The sequence below is a fragment of the Gigantopelta aegis genome, chromosome 4 (genome assembly GCF_016097555.1).
Source record: "Gigantopelta aegis isolate Gae_Host chromosome 4, Gae_host_genome, whole genome shotgun sequence".
NCBI lineage: Eukaryota > Metazoa > Mollusca > Gastropoda > Neomphalida > Peltospiridae > Gigantopelta > Gigantopelta aegis.
Window position 1 is genome coordinate 74,325,702 of NC_054702.1, and position 24,006 is coordinate 74,349,707.

Sequence of the window (24,006 nt, forward strand, 5' to 3'; positions counted from 1 at the left end):
TTTAAATTTATATTACATTTTATTATTACTATTATTATAAATTTTATTTATTTACTTATTTTTTTTTTTAATTAATTAAGTTATTTATATATTTTATTTAGTAGTTTTTTGTTGTTGTGGTGTACTTGGAAAGGAATATGTAGACTATAACCTGGTATTGTACATAGATGTGTACATACATTGTAAGTGCAGGTTAGTGTTTATTAATTTTAATTCATTATTATATTATTATTATTATTATTATTATTATTTTATTGTTAGTTTTTAATATTTCTTTAAGCCCCCCCCCCCCCCCCCCCCCCCCCACACACTGGGTATATACATGGTTAGTAATATATAGGTTATATGGTTTTTTTTTATGTTTTTATTTATTTATTTATTATTATTATTATTATTATTGTTATTGTTGTTGTTGTTGTTGTTTGGGGTTTTATTCATTTATTATTTGAAAAAAAAATCGGCGTTTAAAGGACTACATTCATGTCGTAATCTTGTATGTAATATATTTTCTATTCTTTTTCCACAGAAAAAAATATTATATGGAACTTTATTTACTGATTTTTTGAAAGACAATATTGTTTCACATTTTCTAATTGCTGGGCTTAAATTATTCCATAGGTCAATTGCTGAATAAATAAATGATGATTTTAATAAACAGGTTCTAGCAAATGGTGTAGATTTGTCCTCCCGATTTCGTAACATATAAGGAATCCTTTCTTCTGATATTTGTGGAATATACTTAGTTAAGAAATAAGGAGTCATTCCTTTCATTACTTTAAACATTGTACACAGGGTTTTTTTCCTCCTTTCACTAAGTGTTGTTAGACCAGTTTCAATATACAGCAAATTACGTGAAGCAAATTTAGCCATGTCAGTGTTTACTGTTGTAGCTTCTAGTTGTACCTTTTCTAAATTATCTGCGTTGAATTGTAAACAGCCTTCCCAGACCTCTAAAGCATATTCTACGACAGGACGAAGGAAAGTATTATATATTAGCATTAGAGTTTGATGATTTAATAACAGTTTGTGTTTTCTTAATACTGTGATCATTACCGTTGCTGATGTTTATGCATTTTGAATATGACCTGACTATTTTGCATCATCTGCTAAAGTTAAACCTAAATGCCTATGCGTTTTTTTAGCTATTTAAATTTGTTTTGGCAATTTATTAATGATATAGGTCTGTAATGTGTTGGGCCACTTGCTGTATTAGGTGCTCAATGTTTAATAATGCTCTCGCTCGGGTAATACAAAAATCCTGACACACGTTTCGTAAAATCAGTATAACATACAAACTCGTATAGTAATCTCTATTTAATATTTATTTGATTTTGTACTATAGCGTATATCAATAATAATACGATACATTATTATTTTGGTTGAAAGTGTTTAATGCATGTTTTGTCAGTTGTACAGTACACAAGTGTCAGGTACAGTCTAGCAAGTTTGCCATAGCGATAGTCTTGAGTGGTGTGTGCTGGGTCGCCTGAAGTGTGATGTATCTGGATGCACGTGCAGTAAGTGAGGCTGTGTTAACAACATAATGTGTATGTACGAGAATCGTAGCATTCAATTATAGTTGTCGTGATGTAAGGGTGTTCTTACATCTTGGGAAGCAACTGGTTTTCTGGCGACGTTTCTTGGACTGGCGTGAGTGTTATATGTATTTGTTTTAATGTATGTTGATTTATTATGTAATGTTAGTCAGTTGATTGATAAGGCATAATGTATGAAGATGCACAGTATGTTTGTAAGTGGTTAAGTGTTAAATATTATATTACGCAGTGTTTTAAATTGGGATGTAGGCCTTGACAAAAATTACTATGAACATTCATCCCCCCAGGTGGTACCAATTGGTCAAATTTGGGGTCCTGGCGCATGGACTATTAATAGAAAACGCTAGCAGACGACGATTGTTACAGAATTCAACTAGCCGTGTGACTTGTGGCTTTGAGAAATTGTGGACTGGTTAAAGTAGGATTAATTTGGAAGCGATCTCTGTGTTTATTAAGTGACACCACTGTTTCCGCTATGCTGACTTTCTTCTGGTAACTGAGTCAAGAGATTCAATCATCCATTCCACCATCTATTACCCAACAGTGTGAATTCAAAGGACTATACACGTGACGACGACAGCCAAGCGCTTAACCACCTATGCATTGTCAAACAGGTGTTAACTGCCTGTGGCCCTGTTGTGTCTTAAGTTGATGCAACAATTATCACGAAAAATGACGAGACGTCGACATGTAAACGTTTTAGCTCTCCAGCTGCGATGCCACGAACCAATGCGCGACAAATATTATCCATAGACTTTATGAATTAGGTGTAGGATGTTTTCTTCTTTTTTTTCTACAAAACATTTAGTGTAACTGTATTTTATTATAACTTTCTTATAAATTCATGTTTGTTGAAAACAAAATTTAGATTGTTCTATCGTCCACAGTGATTTTATTTTATAGACATTGTTACGGCCAAACTTTACATTTAGGTAATGTATATATGTGTTTGTTTATTATGCATGCACGTCTTTACGTTTATGACGTCATGGTAATTTCGTTACGTCATTCTTTAGTTAACGTTAAATTCTGTCTTTCCAAAAGATGTTTGTTAATTCCAAGAGAATGTTCGTCCGGTAATTAATCCACCACGGCTTAAGGCTAAACATTGGTGTTCAAATGACGTCAACAACATTGACGTATATGTCGGCGTACCACAAACATTCAAAATGGGATGCTATGGGGGGATTGAAACTCCATGAGATGCATCTTTGTTGCAAGGCCCTATTTATTTTTTGCATATTCCATTTTTTAATTTCTTCACGTATTTCGCGTTCTGCTCCTACTAAATTGGTCCCGTTGTTAGACTGAAATGATTTGACTGTAGCCACAAATCTTTTGATTGCATTGATGTATCAAGAGAATGAGTAACCTCTAGATGTACTGCTCGAATAGCCAAACACGTGAACAACACACCATATCTCTTTACTGTACTTCTTCCTCTCTTTACCTCAAATGGTCCAAAGAAATCCATCCCAACTCTGGAAAATGGCAGTTCATCGGCATTTAAACGGTCTATATGAAGGCTGACCATTTGTTGCTCTGCAACGGGGACCTGATATCTTCGACAAGTAACAAACTTTGAAATTATACGCTTAATAGCAGTTGATGCATCGAGCACCCAATTCTGCTGTCGTAGACTAGCAAGCATGAAGTTCTTTCTCATATGACCAACTGACTGGTGCACATCCCGTAATATGAGTTCTGTAATAACAGAGTCCTCGGGTAGTACAATTGGATGTTTTGCATCGAAAGGTAAGTTAGCTCTAAGAAGTCGTCCTCCAACATGGATCAAACCATCACTAATGAAAGGATCCAGCTTCCTTAATGGAGAATATCTTTTCAAAATATGTGAAGCATCCTTGTGTATTTACAGGATCTTGATCTCTTCCTTGAAATGCTGTCGCTGCATGTAGAGTATCAAAGCCCTTTCAGCACGTTGAAGAACATCTAAGCTGAGATAGGCTGTTGTTAGACCTTCCTTTCTTTCCATCAATCTCTTTTGTTTAATTCGTGTGTACTGTTCTTCAAATATCTTGTTACATTTCATGCTGGTTAATTTCGTTTTTCAACTCTTCATACAGTGATGTGTTTTTAACTCCAATTAACAACCAGACAACAGCTCTTTTGAGTTTGTTCCACTCAGAGTAATGTGTCAGTAGTTTCGCCATTGCATTTGAAGACTGCTGGATTATGTTAGTATAAACTCCTTTCACCTCTAAATCATCATCATGTAAAATATCCAGACGTGACACAGGGATCGGCCATTCAGATTCTGGTTCGGACAAGAAGCTTGGTCCATTCAACCACAGACTATTTGGCAGGAACTTCATAGGAAGACCACAAGAGGCACAATCAGCTGGATTCATTTTTGTGTTGATGTACTGTTTAACATCAGAAGCTTCCCGGATAATAGCAATGCAATTTGCTACAAATGTTTGGAAGTGCGAGTTCTCATTGGCCACATACCTTAGTACAGTCATACTGTCTGTCCAGAAATATGTTTCATCAATTTTATCCCCTGCGTGTGCTGTAACCTCACCGTGGTGCAGGGGTGTAACATTCTCTTTGAGAATGGCCAATACAGCACACATTGAAGTTTAGAGTAAAAGTCAGTATCTCTCTGTGATATTTGTATTTGTATTTTGCACAGTTCTTTATCCTGTTTTTATTTATATCTTGAATTTATCTGTTGATGTTGATCATCACCTTATTTGTTTCCATTACCATAGTTTGACACCCAATAGCCGATGTATTTTTCGTGCTGGGGTGTCGTTAAACATTCATTCATTCATTCATTCATCAATTTTATAGTCTAGTTCTTTCACCAACATTTGGTTGAGCCTCACAGCAGCAGTGGCAGCAGTGAGCTCCATTCAAGGAATTGTCATTTTCTTGAGAGGAGTAACCCGAGATTTCCCATTCACGAATGAGACAAAGATGCGTCCTGTTTCATCAGTGAGACGTAAGTAAGTAACTATGCCATAACCTAGATCACTGGCATCGGCGAAATTGTGAATGACAGGAGACAACATTGCCAAATGATCGAGGTTTGTAGCATCGTTGTAAATTCAGTTTCTCCAGATCACCTAATTCATTTGTCCATTGTTGCCAAATCTTTAAATCATTTCCTTTGATTTCTTCATCGCAGGGAACATTTTGCCAGCACAGATCTTAAAGAAGTAGTTTGGCATTCGGAACAAATGGTGTGGCCATCCCCAAAGGGTCATATACAGAGCTTACTGTTGACAGAATACCACCCTTGTAGGTGGTTTATTGTATTGCTGAATTTTAAAGCCTAAAGTATCAGATTTTACAAACCAGACTACACAAAATGCTCATTCATTTGGAAGACGTTGGTGCTCTAAATCAAGTTCCTTCACATCCTTTGCCCATTCTTCTATCGGGATCGAATCCAGCACATGGTGATTATTGGAAATTCACTTTGTTAAACGAAAGCCACCTTTCTTGCAGAGGGCAACCGTTTCCTTAATCAAGCCTACAGCCTCTTCTTCCAACTTCACAGAGGTTAAGCAGTCATCTCCATAGACATGTCTCTTTATCACATTGGAGGCTGCTATAAATTCATCACTGAATTCCTCTGCTGTATGGCGAAGAGCAATGCTTGAAGAGCTAGGAGAAGATGTGGCACCAAACAGATGAACTTGCATACTATACACTGTTGGCTTTTTATGGAGATTTCCCTCTGGCCACCAAAAGAATCGAAGACAATCGCTGTCCTCCTTGGGCACATGGACTTGGTAGAACATAGCTTCAATATCACCCATGAAAGAGAACACCTAGTAGACTGTTTGGTTAATCAGGTCCCTGAAGTAAAACGCTATTCAAAGATGTCCCCTTATATAAGTTGCCGCACAATCGAACACAACCCTAATTGTCCCAGGCTTATGGGAATGATATACACCATGGTTTGGGATGTACCATACACGGCCATCTGATCTTTCAAGTTCTTGCTTTGGAACTTGTTCAGCATAACCACATTTGACAATCTTGGACATAAATTCAATATAATCTTCACAAAATGTTGAATTCTTTTGTAATTTATGTTTCAGGCTTGCAAGACGCTGCAAAGTCTGTAATTTGTTATCTGGCAATTTCACGCCATTCTCTTTAAATGGCAGACCAATGCAGTAGTGACCATTACTATGAGTGATAGAACCATTCACCAAGTCCAAAAACTTCTTATCTTCCTGGGAGTGTTCCTTTTTATCATCAATAAGCCTTTCTGGAAAGTCTCGATTGATTGAATCTCACACCAGTTTATCTAACTGCTTAAGCTGTTCCATCTCTTTCACTGCTACAATCTCGGCACAGTTTACTGTGAAGACAGAATCGACCTGTTCAACTTGTTTATCTCCTTCTCTTATCATATTCCACACAATCCATCCAAGTTTCGTCTTGACAGCACGAGGGCTGCCCTCTGGTCCGGTCTTGACTTCACATGGGGTATAGGCATCAGGTACGTTATTTCCAATTAACAGGTCAACCTCTGCTGTAATGTCTGGAAGATTTATATCGTCTAAATGTTTCCAGCAAGATATGTCCTTATTGGTAGGAGCGATTTTCTTAGAAACAGGAATTTTGTCTTTGGTATATACCCTTGGCAGGTCAATTTTGTTTTCCAATTCCACATCGCAGACTTGCAGGCCATCAACAGCATATGTTTCCATCGAAAATGGATTTCCCATTGTATCCAGCGTGATAGACATGCAGTGACCCATTCCACCAAGCTCACGAACCAAACTTTCACAACAAAAGCTGACATTACTACCCGGATCAAAGAAAGCATATGTTTTGACATCGCGTAAACCATTTTTCAGCTTCACTCTAACTGGAATAATGGCCATGGTACATTCACCCTTTGCGGCCCTCGTATGACCACATAGACCCTGGACAGAAATTTTACTGTCACTATTCTCGTTTTCTGTTTTTAACACACCTTTCAACTTGCTGACTCTGCTTTCATCTTGCAGCATTGTAGGATGAGGAGACACACTAAGCCTTTTGATTTCACAAATTCATTTCTGTCCAAAATGGGCATAGCCAGTAAGTCCTTACAGTTATCTGTTGTGTGTGTGGTACACACCCAATATGTACAGTGTTTTCTGGAAAACTGCTCTTTTGGTTTCTGCAGTGCATTCCTAACACCTCGTTCTTTCTGAGCTGACCACATGTGGATGAATTTTCAATCTGAACAATTTCTGACATATCAGTTAGAAAACTAGCCCTTGTACGATTTCTCCAAACTTACAAACTCCACCAACTGATGAAACTCTACAGTGTCTTCTTTTATTGCAGTGTGTTGAACTATGTTCCTCCATTTATCATGTAGATAAAATGGCAACTTACTCACTAGTCGTTTTATATTGTCTGGGTACTCGAGTACTTTAACTGCCTGGATACTCTTCACAGCATTTTCACACTCTACCAACAGAATGGAAAAGTCATCAAGGGCCTTGGCGTTGTCCGCACGCACATTCGGCCAACCCAATGCTCGTTTGATAAAATGCACTAGCCATGAGCTGTGCATCTCCATATCGCGTTTCCAACTCCTTGAGAGCTGCACGGTATCCCTGTTCCGCTGGAAGATGGCTAAATCCAGAGACAATACTATTAGCTTCACCAACAGTAAATTGCTCCAAGAAACTAATTCGTTCATTATCATTATCAGAGTGTTACTTTATGTTAAACTGACGAATGAATTTTCGGTATTCCATTGGATCTCCCCCAAATCTTTTAATTTCTGCAGTTGGTTTCTTCAACTGGCGGAAAACAGACAAAATATTATTATCAGCCCTATTGCTTTGGAAATAGTCAGCATTATCACCTGAAAGAGACTCACTATTAACAGGACACACATGCATTGACAAGCTTTGACATGGATCATGACCTACATTTCTGACATTTACAGACCTATTATGATCATTCATTTCAATATTCTAAAACCTGATACCATTTCTAGTATCAACATTCTGATCTGCAATATTTCCTATTTGACAACCTGTACCAGAATCTTTATGCGATGTGGATTCTAAGCATAAACCTGTGTTGCAATTTGTCATTTCAGTACTTTGAAGTGCAGGACGAACATGCGGTCTTGCATCGCCCCTAGTTACTAAACTATTCTGAAATGTAGTACCTATGTTCACTACAGTACTGCATCCCATTTGAAGCCCCGAACCATAACCTACAATTTCATTACATTAAGAAGTGGTGGCTGCATGTACATTAGACATAACATTTGTGACATTTAAGTTTAGTACTGACGAACTAATACTTGACTGGCTATGTCTAGAACTCAAGTAATCATTTTGACACAGAAATCTATTTAAAACTTCATTCTTGGCTTCAACTATCACCATTTTAGTGTTCAAATTCAGTTCTTCTTCTTCCTGCCTTAGCATCAGTCTTTTCAATTCTAGTTCTTGTTTCTTCTTCAAAGAAATTTTAATAGCCTCAAGTTCTGCCTTTTCTTGTTCGCCCATCAGTCGTGCTGTACTGTACTGCTACAACTTATTCGTGATCCAACAGTGCCCAAACTTCTCTGTTTTCTTCTGAATGCGCATGCGAGTACCAGCCCTCATAAGATACCTTAAAATTCTTCAAGTAAGTGTCTCTCTCCTCCCAGCTATTAACCAGATATACTTCTTTCTCGTCTACTGATAGAAGTGTACAATATTCCTCGTTCACCTTAATAAACTCCTCATACATTGCCAACCATTTAGCATATTCAAGCTGAACGTTTCTAGGAGCTATGTTGTCGGCGTTTAGTTTCTCAATATTTTCTGATTTGTGCTTCAAGTTCCGAAATAGATTTGACAATTGTTTATTCATATTTTCCCTTCAATATAGCAGTCCGTTTCTGGAAAGTGTCTTGATCCTGCCTCCTGAAACCATCGAGTCAGTTTCTTCTATTACAGAAGAAGCCAATCTTCTACCTTCCAGTTCAGAGGTATCTATTTCGATTTCTTCCATATTTGAAGCAGACAAATCAGATTTCTCCAAATCCAACCAAGCCGAAATACGTCAATGAAATTAAAAAATGGAATATGCAAAAAATAAATATGGTCTTTCAACAAAGATCCATCTCATGGAGTTTCAATCCCCCCATAGCATCCCATTTTGGAGGTGTTTGGGAATAGCTTATTCGAGGGGTCCAACCTAAACCGTATGACACATGCTTGAACTTCGTATATCACTACCAAAATGGCGGATAAAGATTTTTTTATAATTTAGACATATCTTAGTCTGCTCCCCCGGATTTAGGACACCTAATCGTATGTTCCAAATTTGGTTTTTCAGAACAGTTTGTGAAGACTGCGGCCAACTGTACTCTGGAAGGCACCAGTGCACTAATTGTGGACGAGTGTTGTCAACTAGGAGTCATCTCCAAGGACACCGCGTTTTCAGATTCATTGGAATAAATGATCTAGTTTTTATATATTGTTTAATAAATCGACATTATAATGCAATGTAGTATTAGTTTGTTATTAGTCCCCCACTAGACATCTAAAACACCAATTCTAGTATATGGATGCATGCCGTGTATCTCGAATAGGTCACTAAGACCTTGACTCTGGCCCTTGACCTACATCTGGGGTTTTCAGATGTGTTTAGACAAAATTTAATGACAATATCACATAGTTGTATTGTGTACATAACAGTTCCACAACGAGTGACGGTTGATTATTGTATTTATTTCACTCTCGTTAGCTAAGAAATGGGCTTTAGTCTTAGGTGACGTTTTGAAAATGAATTAACATTAGTGACATAAGTAAGATAGTCAACCGTCACGAATTGAGAAACTTATTTCCATTACATTTCTGTTGCCATTCTACTGAATTTTGTTTTTAATTTTTCAAGCTGACCAGAGAAAAATTAGGAATTACAACTAACATCACATTAAAAATACTGCATCACAATGCGTTTTTATCCAACCCAAAACCTATATTATGTTTCTCATCTAGGGTGTGATAACCTAAATGTTTTATTTCTGCTGCCAGTGGTATCACATAGTGTCAGTGATGTAACACGAGCAGTTATAGGATAAATAGACTATTCAGGCTGCCTTTGAATATAAATGTATATGTAATCAAATCATAACCAATTATATATAAACATTCATAGGTCTTGAACAATACTTGGGTGAGTTGGGTTTTTTTTTTAGAAATAAGAACGCATTTGAATAGTTGAAACTTAGTTTATGTGTACAATTTAATTGCATGTAACATCTGAACAAATGCGCATATTGTCCTTGATTCCAAGTCATAATGAAGGAATTATCTTTCCTTCATCCGCCTTGTAGTTGGCACGTGCAGGTTGAACTCCTTGAGGTTGTCCAGGTGTGACGGAACATGCTCTTATCTTTTCGTCTGTGGCGATGTTAATTGTTTTAGAGGGCCGTGTGCAGCTTGGTTCGTAATACCCCCGCGCGACCGTACCCCCTAATACACACCCAGAATAGGTGTGGAGGCCATGTGGCCAGTAGTTACGTAATTACTCCGGTAGTGCGGTTTATGACCGGGGTATTGCTGGCGAACTCGCGACAGTAAATCTAAGAAAAATACCGTCTCTGGGAGTTGTGGCAATATCACATGATAGGTGAGGTACCGCGTTGTGCCCCCAGGTGATATTCGCTGTCTCTGAGATTTTTGAATAAATAGATAGGATTTTAGATATATCATCCTGGCATCCTCGTTCTCTGCCGCTAATAAATCTGGTCTGATCCACGGCATTAACTAACGAACGCTGGTATTAGGGGAGCATATTAGGTAGTTACAAGTGCCTCTTAACAATGCCAGAAGTAACTACTGAACACTCTCCGAAGTGGTCAGACTAAGCCCACAGCTAAAAGCTGATGGGGAATGACAGATGTGTGGCACAGATAGCCACAAGAGACAAGCACCTGTCGAGGTTGGAGAGACAAGGACTGGGATGTGGAAGTGGACAGCGAAAGAAGTTGAAAGATAGGAATTGCCAAATCAGGAAAAAATGAGATGGAATTCAAAGGAGTAAAAGGAAAGGGGGCAGTGGGGTAAAAAAAAATTTAAAAAATAATAACACCCGATATTTTTTGTTGTGGTCCCCATGATATCAACACAATGGTGTCCGACTGTATTTGAAAGTGGTTAAAATAATGGTTAAAAGAGTAGTATACTGCATGAACATTTTATATTATACTGTATTTATTAAATTATAAAATTTTCTTACCGTTACAAAATAATTATTTGTATGATGTATTATTGCAACCTTGGTCCAGTTAAATTGCTTAATTAATCCAACAAGGGCATAATTCACCTGCCTCTCAGAAACAACGACTCGGAAAAACATGGGAAATCGTTTTTCATCCGACAGAGGTACTGATGTTGAGGTAAAAGAAATCTGAAACAAATAAAATCTGTTAATTCCCAATTCAATAGTTTCTCGACATATATGGGCTATTTTCCCACAAAAGGGGAAAATAACGGTAAAGACATCGCAGATGCAATATTTCCCACAAAACAGCACATAATGTAAATAAACAGGGATGCACATAGAAAGCATCATCACTTGATGCACTGGATATGATAGTTGGCCATGTAGATTCATTAGAAAAGTGTGTGATTTAAAATTATGTACCCAAAATGTCCATTCCGTTATTGTGTTATGGAATCGCAAAACTACCTAAAATAATAAGTGGTTTCCTTTCAACTGCAAGATGTAAGGAAGCCACTCGTAAATATATACGTTTCTTAAATTTACATTGAAAATTACACTGCATAGACCGAACATTTGATTAATATGAAAGTTATCCACCAGATGGCACTGTTACATCTAGGTCAAGTTTAGACCAACATGTCAAGCAAATGGATACTAGCTGGGTATGTCCATAGGCAAATTACATTTATTTTTAAAAATACTGTTTTCAATGTCAGTTATTAATGATCTGTCTTTACAGTTAGTTACATAAAGTATACAGGAAGCATGAGAAACTCATCATTTATATTTTTCATTCAGTAAATCTGTTTTTCAAAGCCATTTGCATGATTCCATTACTAAAGTGCATTGCAGATTGCACAAATACCATGCCATGTGTCTTTACCGTTATAAGTTTTGTCTTTACCCTTAACTGTATTGAATAATGGCACAGACAGATTTGACCCTTTTTCACAATCATCCAGTCTAGCATTAGATTTTACATATGCCTGTAATAGTAACAATTATAGATATCTATATACATTTATAAAAAATATTTACCATTATTAATTTTATTTCCTATTAATTTTTTAACAAAGATGATGCACGAGGAACGAACATATTTTCATGTATATGTTAAAAATGTATAGACCTCTAGCAAGACAAGAGAAAACAAGACATCTATTCAGTTATTGAGGCCACATGGCCAAGATAACTACTTTTAAAACAAATGAATCGTGCACTACTTGTGTACAGATTACATTACATATTCAATTTAAACTGGCAGATTTCTTCTTTTTTTAAAAGCTATTCTTTTAATACACTTTATAATTTGGGTAGAAATCAATAAATTACATTTTTCGCTTGAAGGATTTATTATAAAATATTCTGATATGAAATATTTCCTGCTCAAAGCATAATATGGACATATCAAAAGAAAATGATATTCTTCTTCCACTTCATTGAGATTACACTTTATACAGATAGTTTCACTTCTTTCTGTTACTGGAATATATCTGCGTTTGTCTACTTTTAATTTACGTGACACCTAAATTTAGAAAAAATTCTCAAGAGATTTTTATATTGTGACAAATATAATATACTCTTCAAAAAAAGAAACGACATTGGTAAAAATAATGCTATCGGATTATTTTTAAAGAATCAAAGACATCGTAAAGACAATCAAGTAAGTGAGTGAATGGTGATGCAAAAACACTATAAAACACTATAAAAGACGTTCGATTCGCATAAAGGTAACCATATTCAATGTTTGTACAGAAGCGCAAAAGCGCAATCCTCAGACAAGCACGTGCATCATGAAGTTCTGCCCTCCGTTGGTGGGGCATAAAAGGCCACATCAGCAGTGATTCAAACAGATCACATAACGACACTGTAGGTAACGCGATAATGTCAAGGTTGACGTCAGCTCAACGCAGTAATGCCATTGGGGGATTGCAAGCAGGAGCAACTCAACAAGCTGTGGTTAGACACTTTGGCGTCTTCAGACAGACCATCTCTGCTTCATGGGCATGTTACACCACCACTCAAAGTGTTAATGACAGGCCAAGGTCAGGTGGTCCCAATATTCATACATCCGGGGGTGTCATCTTCGAAATCGAACCACAACAGCAACAACCACAGCGAAACAAATCCCTGGACTAACAGAATGTCTGACCAGACAGTTTCGTAATCGGTTGAGGAAGGCAGGAATTTCCCCTAGAAGACCAGTGCGATGTAACGTTTTAGCAGAGCGTCTGCAGTGGTGCCAGCACAGGATGAGATGGACACGTGCCAGGTGAAGAACTGTTCTGTTCTCAGGTACATCTTGTTTTCACCTGTCACGTGCTGATGGACGCACAAGTGTCTATAGACGTCGAGGGGAACGTTATGCTCCAAACTGCGTGCCACAAGTTGACCGTTTTGGTGGTGGTAGTGTCATGGTGTGGGCAGGAATCCATCATGGTAGTAGGACGACTCTAGTGCATGTGGCAGGTGCACTGACGGGTATCAGATATCGAGACGAGATCCTGTAGCATCACGTCATTCCACGCATGAACATCAACGGTGGAATGTTTCAGCATGACAATGCCAGGCCACATGTTGCACTTGTTAGTCAGGAGTTTCTGCAGCGCCACATCGTCCAGACATTACCTTGGTCTGCCTGTTCGCCGAATTTAAAACCAATAGAACATCTATGGGATGCACTGGATCAGCGTGTGCGCCGGAGGAATCCACCACCCAGACACTTCTGCAACTTCTTACACCACTGCAGCTCGTGGTGGTCTGTGTACATGTTTCAGGTGGATTCCCATAGTAACTGTTTCAGACATCACATGTACAGAGTAATCCCCTTTCCGTGGCGTCTTGATCTTTGCTTGCAGGGTTTTTTTTGTAGTTTTTTGGGTGTGTTTTTTTATTGAACTTTGCAAATCAATGTAAAGTTTCGTTTTTTGAAGAGTATAATATTATATACTTTTCTGTTTCGAAAAGAGATTTATAAGAAGAATATGTCTTTAAAAATGAGAAGAATTAATTTTATCATGCTAGTGTTGAAAACTAATGTTTTTACTGGACATAAATAACTTATTTTTTTCTTTTTTGTTATTGTCCCAGATCACAAACATAGCAATGTCAGGGATGAGAGCCCCAAGTTACTTCTGTAGATATAATTTTGGATAATACTGGTATAACACACACACACACACACACACACACACACACACACACACACACATATATGTGTGTGTGTGTGTGTGTGTGTGTGTGTGTGTGTGTGTGTGTGCCCGGAGGTACTCTAATATATACATATACATGTATTTATATACATATACAAAAAGGCACCCAAGTAAGTTAGTACAAGAGTAGTGTATATACTCGTGCACACTTATAATTAGTTTAATTTGGGATTTTATAAAGAAAAGAGAGAGCGTAAAAAAAAGAAAGAGGAGAAAAAGAAAACTTACTCGTTATAAGTAAATGGAGCCCATTCTTTATTAAACATTTCATACTTGCAATTTTATATAGAATATTTTTTTTTCTATTTCAAAATTGTTTCGACAAATTTTTAACAGCTTTGATTTCTAAATTATTTTTTCTGTATCTTAGTTCCATAAACATAATATTTTATGTTAATAATTAACCAGTTAAGAAAGTTAGATTTTTCATTATTGATTATACCAATGATGACATTATTTTTATTGAAATTAGTTATAATACCAGTCTGAGTCAATATCCAGTTTTGTACTATACCCCATACGTTTCGAACCTTTTTGCATTCGAAAAATAGATGTGGTATGGTTTCTGGATGATTATTACAAAAGCTACACCTGTTTGTCTCAACATAATGAATAATATATAAGGAAGCGTTCGTAGCTAAGATTCGGTGAACTAGACTGTATTGCCACCATATTAATGTCGAATCCTTAGTGCACTGAAACGGTAGTATATAATGCTTTGCCCATTTACTTGAGGCAAAGATAAAACCTTGATTTCAATACGTTGTACATATCATTGCATTCTCTTTGACTTTTTAATGAGAGTTTATGTTTAAATGAAAGGATGGGATTAATAACCATTTTCAGGTTGTCATCTTTGAAATTATCTGAACCATATATGTATGTTTTTACTGCATTTGTTAACGAAGCATAGCTAATAAAATTGGTGGATATATTTTATTTTTTTATGAACTGATATGTTAAAATGTCACTTTTTTCCTCAGTAAGGTCGTTTATAAAAATAATTCCTTTTTTAAGTAGTTTTTATATAGAAATGGGTTACGATCAGTGAGTATTCTATCATTCAGCCAAATATTAATACATAAAATAGCATTTACGGTTTGAGGATTGTGTTCTTTCTCTGTTTTTAGCAAGCTAAGTAGGGTATCTCTCCAAAACCTATTTATAACATTTTAAATTTTTCTTGTTATATAATAATCTCAGTATTTTAATATCTCATTTGTTATTATACCAGTAACCAAATTAAATAGGTTCACCTATTGTGAATAAATAATCTTTGTAGCCATGAGCATTTTAAGGCAGTCATAAAATTCTTTATGTTTATCATTTTAAACAGATGGTTGACCTAATCATTGACCTAACAGGGTATTATATGACAATATATACATTTGATTTCTACCTAAAAGTATTTTACTGAACCATCTATATAACCACCATATCACACTTATTGTTGATATTTTATAAAAATAATTGAATTATGGGTACGGTCCATAATTCTGAGAAAAATAATGGCTATTTGGAGAGCAGAGGTGAGACGTATTATTTTGAGTCACGTGACGGGCATTCCCCGAATAACCGCAGTGTCAAAACGATTTACCAAACTCGTGTAACGAGAACGCTTGACCGTCCTCTGCGACGAAGGGTAAATAGAAAAACAACAACAATGAAAATAAGTTATTAAAAAATAATAAAAACATGTACTGAATGATAATAAGCTTATACATTAATTTATTTTAGTAACAGAAGCATGTTAAACGTCGACAATCCCGATTAGTTAGGCCTTTGCATCTATAGGTAAATTTATCGTTAATCGTACGCGAAAAACTCTAAACATCTGGATCATGAACACCTTCATTTTCCACCTTGTCAAATTCAATATTATGCAAAATATGCCGTAACAGCTGACATGAGATAGGAATTGTTATATTTTTAAAGAATACTCTGAACTAGACGGTGTTTATATACGATGTGACTATATATACGAAGGCCGTGTATATAGCCTTCACTAACGAGGGCTGGCTATATTCACAGCAAAAATGTATATAGGCGGTAAATAAGTACATGTATTTGATTGATCCATATTACCGAACCATCTGGAACAGGAGGAATACATACTAAGTACTGTAAGAACAGAATCAATGAATGTTTAACGACACCCCAGCACGAAAAATACATCGGCTATTGGGTGTCAAACTATGGTAATGCAAACAAATAAGGTGATGATCAACATCAATAAAAAAAATTCAAGAGTTAAATAAAAACAATGTCAAGAACTGTGCAAAAATACAAATATCACAGATAGATACGGACTTTTACTCAAAATTTCAATTAGTGCTGTATTGGCCAGTGCATTTTCTGAACAGGGGAGGGGGTGGGGGAGTATATGAATTTAGCGGACCCTTTTGTGTACGTTTTCCATAGATATATAAATAGTGTCATATTGTCCCTACAGTACTATGAATTTTTTTTAAATAATAAATAAATAAATAATAATAATAATAATAATAATAATAATAATAATAATAATAATAATAATAATAATAATACACAAGTTTTACTACTACTACTACTACTACTACTACTACTACTACTACTACTACTACTACTACTACTACTACTACTACTAGCCTACTACTACCATTTTGAGGTGGAGGGGCGGTGTTTTATCTGGAGGAGTTTTGGTTATAAAAATGCAAGATTAACGTGCAGACACGCACAGACGGCAGACTGAACGTGTCCCTGCACGTAGAACTGGATTCAACTGGGTTAAGTAATAAGTAGCCAACCTTTGGACGACAAAACATACAACAGTACACTGGGTTTTTTACGCTATATATTAAAACCGAAATACCACTTTGCGAACCAGTCAAAATAATTTGCATACGCGCCTGATTTATTTCGGCGTATTCGCGGTTATTTTCATCATGAAATAATATATATATATTTTTATTTGCAATGTATATAGCCAGCCCTCATTTGCCAAGTCTCTATACACGGTGATCGTTTATATAAAATCCAAAAATACATTATACGGTTCTCGTATATATAGCCTCATCACTACGAGTCTGTTTTTCCGTATTTCAAATGTCTCATTTAAAGAAGAGTTCCAAAATTTTAAAACTGAATCGTGTCATGGAATTCCCTCGATCGTAGTTCAATTAAAATGTTTAGGATCATACAATAACTAGGTTTGGTATTCCAAATGAATGTAATTTCCATTTATAATGCATATTTAGAGAAATAAGGCCCACTAAATCCATGATTGAGCTTCTTTAAGATCTCCAGCTTTATAGTCTGGAGTTATTAAATCACGTTTTAATTTTTCAGGCTTATTCTGCCATATAAATTTTTAAAATAACGTATTTAAATTTGTTTAACATTAGTTCTCCAGAATTAGATAACGATATTAAAAGATGTGTTATTTTAGGAATTATTAAAGTTTTAAGAGCAATTATTTTTCCTAAGACTGTTAGTTTTTTTAATAGACCACAGTTTCATGGAGTTTTGCATTTCTTTTAGTTTAGATTCATAATTAACTGCAGTAATATCTTCCAAGTCTACTGAAAAGTTGATACCAAGTAAATTGAATCGTGTTGGTCCCCAGTCTTAATTTCCATCTTGTATGGTGGTAAACATCTTTAGAAAACATTTTGCTTCCAATACATACAGCTTTAGATTTTGAATAACTTATTTTTATGCCATGCCTGAAATTTTTTCATAATAGTCTAATTCCGTTAGTGTACTGTGCAGGGACTCGGCAGACCCATCTAGAATAAAACATGTGTCGCCAGCATATATTAAATATTCGTCACCATCTATATTTATGTCGTTAATAGTTGGGTTATTTCTAATAATAATTGCAATAATTTCGGCACATATAATAAAACTGTATCACAACAGTGGATTGCATTGTGTGCATCCACATTTTAAAATGATTGGTTGAGATGAAAATCCATTTTGAATTACTCTTGATATAGATTTATTATAAAACGTTTTGATCCAGTTTTTTTTTTATTGATGATTTAAAATTGAAAATATCAAGTGCTTTATCTATAAATGACCATGATAATGAATCAAATGTTTTTTTCGAAGTCTATAATCAGTAATAATCCAGGAATAGTATTCAGCTCAGTCTATTGCACAATATCATATATTAGTCTTATGTTTTCTTCAGAATACCTTCTTTTTACAGAACCAGTTTGGTCATTATCTATTATTTTGTCAAAAGTTTGCATTATTCTGTTAGTGATGCACCATGAAGCCATTTTATAAATGCAATTTAGTAGAGTTAAGGGTCTCCAGTTTTTAAAAAAATTCCTTTTGGTTATTTACTTTTAGAATACATGTAATTATACCTAATTTTTGTACATTTGACATTCCTTTAATAGAATAGCTATAGTTGATGGCCTGGGTTATAAAATGTCCTAAAAATTCAGCTGAAAATCCATATTTTTACAATTTTTTGTGGTTTTAAGGTATGACAATATTTTTGAATAAGTCAATTCGCCTTCTAATCTATTAGCTTCCTAATCAGTTAGTTTATAAGATTTTATATTAAATATTTTTTCAGTCATATCATTATCACTTTGCCCAAGCACAGAGTAAAGTTTTTCATAGAAATTTCTGATTTCTTTCAAAATGTCTTCCAGTTTTCTAATTTCATTTCGATTTTCTAATTGTATTCTTGAAATTAGTTTGCTAAAATAATTGTTAGATTCCATGTTGCAAAAAAAGTTTGTTTTGTTTAACGACACCACTGGAGAACATTGATTAATTAATCATCGGCTATTGGATGTCAAATATATGGTTACTCTGACTCGTAGTCATCAAAGGAAACCCACTACATTTGTCCTAATGCAGCAAGGGATCTTTTATATGCACTTTCCCACAGACAGGGAAGTACATACCACGGCCTTTGTCCTGTTGTGGTGCACTGGTTGGAACGAAAAAAATCCAATACGTTCAATGGGTCCACCAAGGTAGTTCGATCCTTCGATGCAAGCACCTCAAGTGAGCACTCAACCGACTGAGCTAAATCCTGCCCCTGCATGTTGCAAAAACATTTTATTGCCTTTTCTCCTTCCTCTATCCATTTTACCCGTGATGGAATGTAGTTGAGTTTCTCTTTTCCTAATTTCATATGCATGTAAACCTTTGGCTCAGAACTGTAGGAACATGCACTTACGTGTCTAAACATATGACCTCTGACCAGGGATAATGACGATCAACCAATACACTTGCCAGCTGCGTTTGACCCAGTTGGTGGCTATTCATTGTCACTCACCTGACATTCTTTCACCTGTCACGATCTGCACAGGCTACGTACTCTAGATCTGCATTTAAGCTATACAGGGATAATTAGTGAGTTATATTTCACTTTTCTAATTCACGTTACTATTTTACTAACATACACAAAGTACAGTTTATAAATTACAAAAAAGGTTTAAATAAATCACTACTTCAATTAGCATTTACTTTGATAAAGAAATAAACTGAATTAATGTTAGTATTAGAATTTGGGCGTGACACTTAAGCTGTAACGATAGCTGGAATCTCTATAATCAAGCCATAATTTAATTAGTCGATATTGTTTTAGAAATGCATGTGGATATTGTGTATGTGTGTATATTAAATTATAACAGTATTAGTTCTATTTTACTTGTTTTGTGTAGACCTTTTGACGGTTTTGATGATGTTACCGCCTTAAAGCCCACAGATAAAGGTATTAGTATTTCAGTCTGTCTAGGTAAACCATATCAATTATGAGGATAATGTCTGTGTACCTTACTTGTATTTTATTATACTATATATTGCCATATGTGTAATTGCTGTAAATAATGATTTATGATTACCGGCGATTGATTATTGTTCAATCGTTTACTGTACGGTCGTTTTCTGTAGTGTGTATTATGTATATATTTCATGTTTACTGCAGCGATGTTAAATACTGCTCAGCGTATTATTCTTTCTTTTGTTTAATCGATTTGCTCTGTAGATAATAACTAGACCAAATTGTTTAACGTGCACATTCAGAGAAAGCTGTTGTAGTGCACGCCTGTCCTGGGCACAAGAGCCAGCCTCGACCAGCTCCTCCGTCCAGGACAGATAATAACTAGACTGCAGAGTATATTTATATAATAATTATGTTCAATGTGTTTTAATACGGTGTTTTAGGACTGTTTATGTACAGTTGAGAATGTATTTTAATAATTCTATTTTTGCTTATAGGGATGTTAGACTATGTAACCATATTCCCCAGAATAAAGAACCCTATTTAAAAATCTTCACCAAGTCTAGTTGTCTGTTCGGGGGAAGTAACATGTTCACTTTGTTCTAGCATTTTAATTTCATCACATAGTTTAACTTCTAATTCGTTTCTTGTTTTATTTTTAAAAGCTGAATACAAAATTCTCTTCCCTCTAATTTGCATAGTTAATGTTTCAAGAAATAGTTGGTCATTTATTATAAATTGAATTTCGTTATCCGCAACTGGTTTTAAATTTACAACACTATAAACTGGCACTTAATACTGACATTTTATTTCCTAAATGGTTTCTTTAATTATCTTAGCATATTCCTTACAAGTTAACAATGAATTGTTACATTGTTCCATAATCCTCTGCCTTTTTTAATTTGATTAAATTTAATATGTAAAACTATACCAGAGTGGTCGGAACGATAGCCTTATTTCAACGGATGGCATTAACTTACTAGTTATAAGGAAAACATCTAATCGAGCTTGTTTAGGTGGCGTCTTTTTTTCTCCACGTATATATATCTTTTAAGATTTGGATATAGTTCTCTAAACGTATCTTTTAAATCTACTATTTCCATAGTTTGTATAGTTTGTTTTGGAGACTTTGGATGATTGACGGATAAATAATTTTACAGTGTCAAGATTGGTGTTTAAAACTAAGTTATAGTCCTCACAAATTATGGATTTATCATTAGCCAGATCTACAATATAGTCAAATATATTTTCATAACATGTTTTTATTGTCTATATTTAGTCCATTTATTTAGTTTACGAGTGTAGTCTTTTCACCTTCTATTGTTATATCTATGATAAAATTACCAGAATTATGTCTTAATTTTGTGTATTTAGTACTCAAAATTATTATTAAACATAACTGCAACCCCTCGAGCGTTTGCCTTATATGAATTAAATATGTATATGGTTCTAATTATGTTGTGAAGTGAGTATCTTGTAGGCAATATATATTAAACTGTTTGTATTTTAAATAATGTAATATGTCCTTACGTTTTTCCAAATCCCCGAGTCCCTGACAGTTAAGTGTTAAGATTCGTAATCACGCCATAATGCCTCTATTTCTATTATATTTCAGCCCTTCATTATTGTTTGAACTATAGCGATGGAAATTTTAATTTTATATGATTTAGTGTATAACTTGTTATAAGTAGAATACACCTAACCTTGTTCCAATGGATAAGACAGAAAACATTTCTTTAAAAGATACTTAAAGGGACATACCCTAGTTTTTAAGTACTAAGGCATATTTTTGACTATTATAGCCGTTTTTGATAACTGAAATCATATTTTACTTAAGATTTTATGGTTTAGATTATCCATTTCCATACATTCGAAGTGTTTTTGGCAATCCTGGTGTTTTTAATATCACAAAATGCATTTATCATATTTTTAAAAACGCGCGTGCGTTTGAGAAGTAACAGTTATGGAGTCGAGTTTTAGTCTATTTTTAGACGGCACTTCAGAATTTCAAAATCACAGACTCATGTTTCACTCGGTTGTAACTTTATCCAACTGTGTTACAGGTTTATAGATTAACTAAACTTAGTGTTAATATTCATGCGCTGAAACTAGGGTCTGTCCCTGTAACAGAGATCTGCATGACGACAGAAATAGAGTGAAGGACATAAATAACTTGATACTGCCACATTCTTGAGCAATCCAAACATACGAAAACCAAGTTTGAAACAACAGTGTTTTAACGCGTGATACCCAGTTAATTTTACCAGTTCCATCATGACATTTCAGCATACCATAACAAGCTTTGGGCTATGTACACCAATAGTTTACACAACAGCTAAAACATTTCACACACAAATGATCTCCACCTATTTCCCCAAGCACAGCATTTGATGATCCTCTCTTTGAAACTCATAAATTCCTTTTTTAAAATCCCCATATTTCAGAGCTATACTGTAAAACAGGAGCTATTTTAGTATCAAATATATTCTGGACAATACTATATGACAATGTAGGATATCTCTTAAATCAATTAAAAATATCAGATCGGGCTTTTCTCGCTTCCATAGATTAAGATAATGTTATACCAAGATACTTATAATATAACACACTTGTTAATTGAATGCCCTTATAAAACCTCTTGTCGTTACGTTTTAAATACCCACCATTTCTAAATACAATTATATTAGATTTATCAACATTGACTTTACACAAATCTTATTTAGCACATCAATCTTTTTTTGCAAACCTATTACTGCATCATCAATAAGAGCACCATCATCAGCAAAGAGAACCATTAGTATATCATTAATATTTTCCTTCACAATAATTCCTCTAAGATTAGTATTATTCATCTCAACGATAAATTCATTAATACAAATTATAGACTTAACATACACCCTGACGGACACTACTAGATATTATATGTCCTAACATTCTTTACTCTAACACAAGTTTTTACTTGTTTATACAAAAAAAAAAAAATGTAAAATTGTTTGCCTTGAATACCCCTCATATACAAGGAAATGGTTTATTTAACAACGCACTCAACACATTTTATTTTCGGTTATATGGCGTCAGATATATGGTTACGGATCACAGAGATATTGAGGGAGGAAACCCGCTATCGCCACTTCATGGGCTACTCTTTCGAGTAGCAGCAAGGAATTTTTTATATGCACCATCCCATAGACAGGACAGTACATACCACGGCCTTTGATATACCAGTAGTCATGCACTAGCTGGAGCAAGAAATAGCCTAATGGTCCCACTGACGGGGATCGATCCCAAACCGACCGCGCATCAAGTGAGCGCTTTCCTACTGGGGCTACGACTCCTCCCCCCCCCCCACCCCCACCCTCTCATATACAACACATACAGTCACGTTTTCCTATCTACTAAGCCAAACGTTTTGCGAAGATCAATAAAAGCAACATAAAATCGATGTCTAGGCTTTCTAAGGTATTTTTGACACAACGCCTATAGTGAAGTAATCATTTCGGAAACCTGCCTGTGCTTCATGGATAATATTATTAAATTCAAGTCAAGTCCTAATCCTAGTTTCGAAAATAGAAGTAAATAATTTTCCAATAATATTTAATAACGAAATCATGTGGATCTGTAATATCTCCTTTCTTAAACAATGGAATAATTAAGCCCACATTCCAAGAATCTGGGAACGTACCACTATTTACAACAGCATTAAATTACATCTTTAGATATGGAATAATAAATAATGCATTCTTAAAAAACACCTCTGACTTCTTCATCATTAATAGCATCAACGGTAGAATTAAATGTACTGCAGTCAACAAAATGTACAGGATCATGATAATTTAATATAATAATAATAAAATCAGCTTTGCTACTTAAAATAATGTACTACTGATCTTATATGCTCTAAATGTTATTATTAAAAACATTTTATTTTTTAAAGTGTTTTTTTTCACAGATATGTGCACCGTTTTGTGAAAATAACCCATATATTGTCCTCCTATTCGTTGTTTTTCAGCTGTAAATTGTTTATATATATAAATTAAATATATAAATATTGTGTTGAGTTGGTAGCAATACCTGCACCACAGGTAAACGTCTGTTTTTTAAAGTTTGTTTCGTTTAACGACACCACTACAGCACATTGATTTCTTAATCATATTGGATGTCAAACATTTGGTAATGTTTTGACATAAAGTCTTAAGAAAGGAAGCCACTACATTTTTAAATTAGTAGCAAGGTATCTTTTATATGCAGCATCCCAAATACACATACCACATACCACAGCCTTTGGTAT

The 24,006-nt window shown here is 35.0% G+C and overlaps 1 protein-coding gene across 6 annotated transcripts in view; it reads right to left on the bottom strand.

The window, feature by feature from the left end:
- LOC121371082 (gamma-aminobutyric acid type B receptor subunit 1-like) overlaps positions 1-24,006 on the bottom strand; it is a 159,825-nt gene that overhangs the window by 91,650 nt on the left and 44,169 nt on the right. For all 6 annotated transcript variants that reach the window (XM_041496717.1, XM_041496716.1, XM_041496715.1 and 3 more), the window contains one exon: positions 10,788-10,958. In XM_041496717.1, coding sequence (XP_041352651.1) covers positions 10,788-10,958 — 171 coding nt within the window. The remainder of the gene's footprint in view (positions 1-10,787; positions 10,959-24,006) is intronic.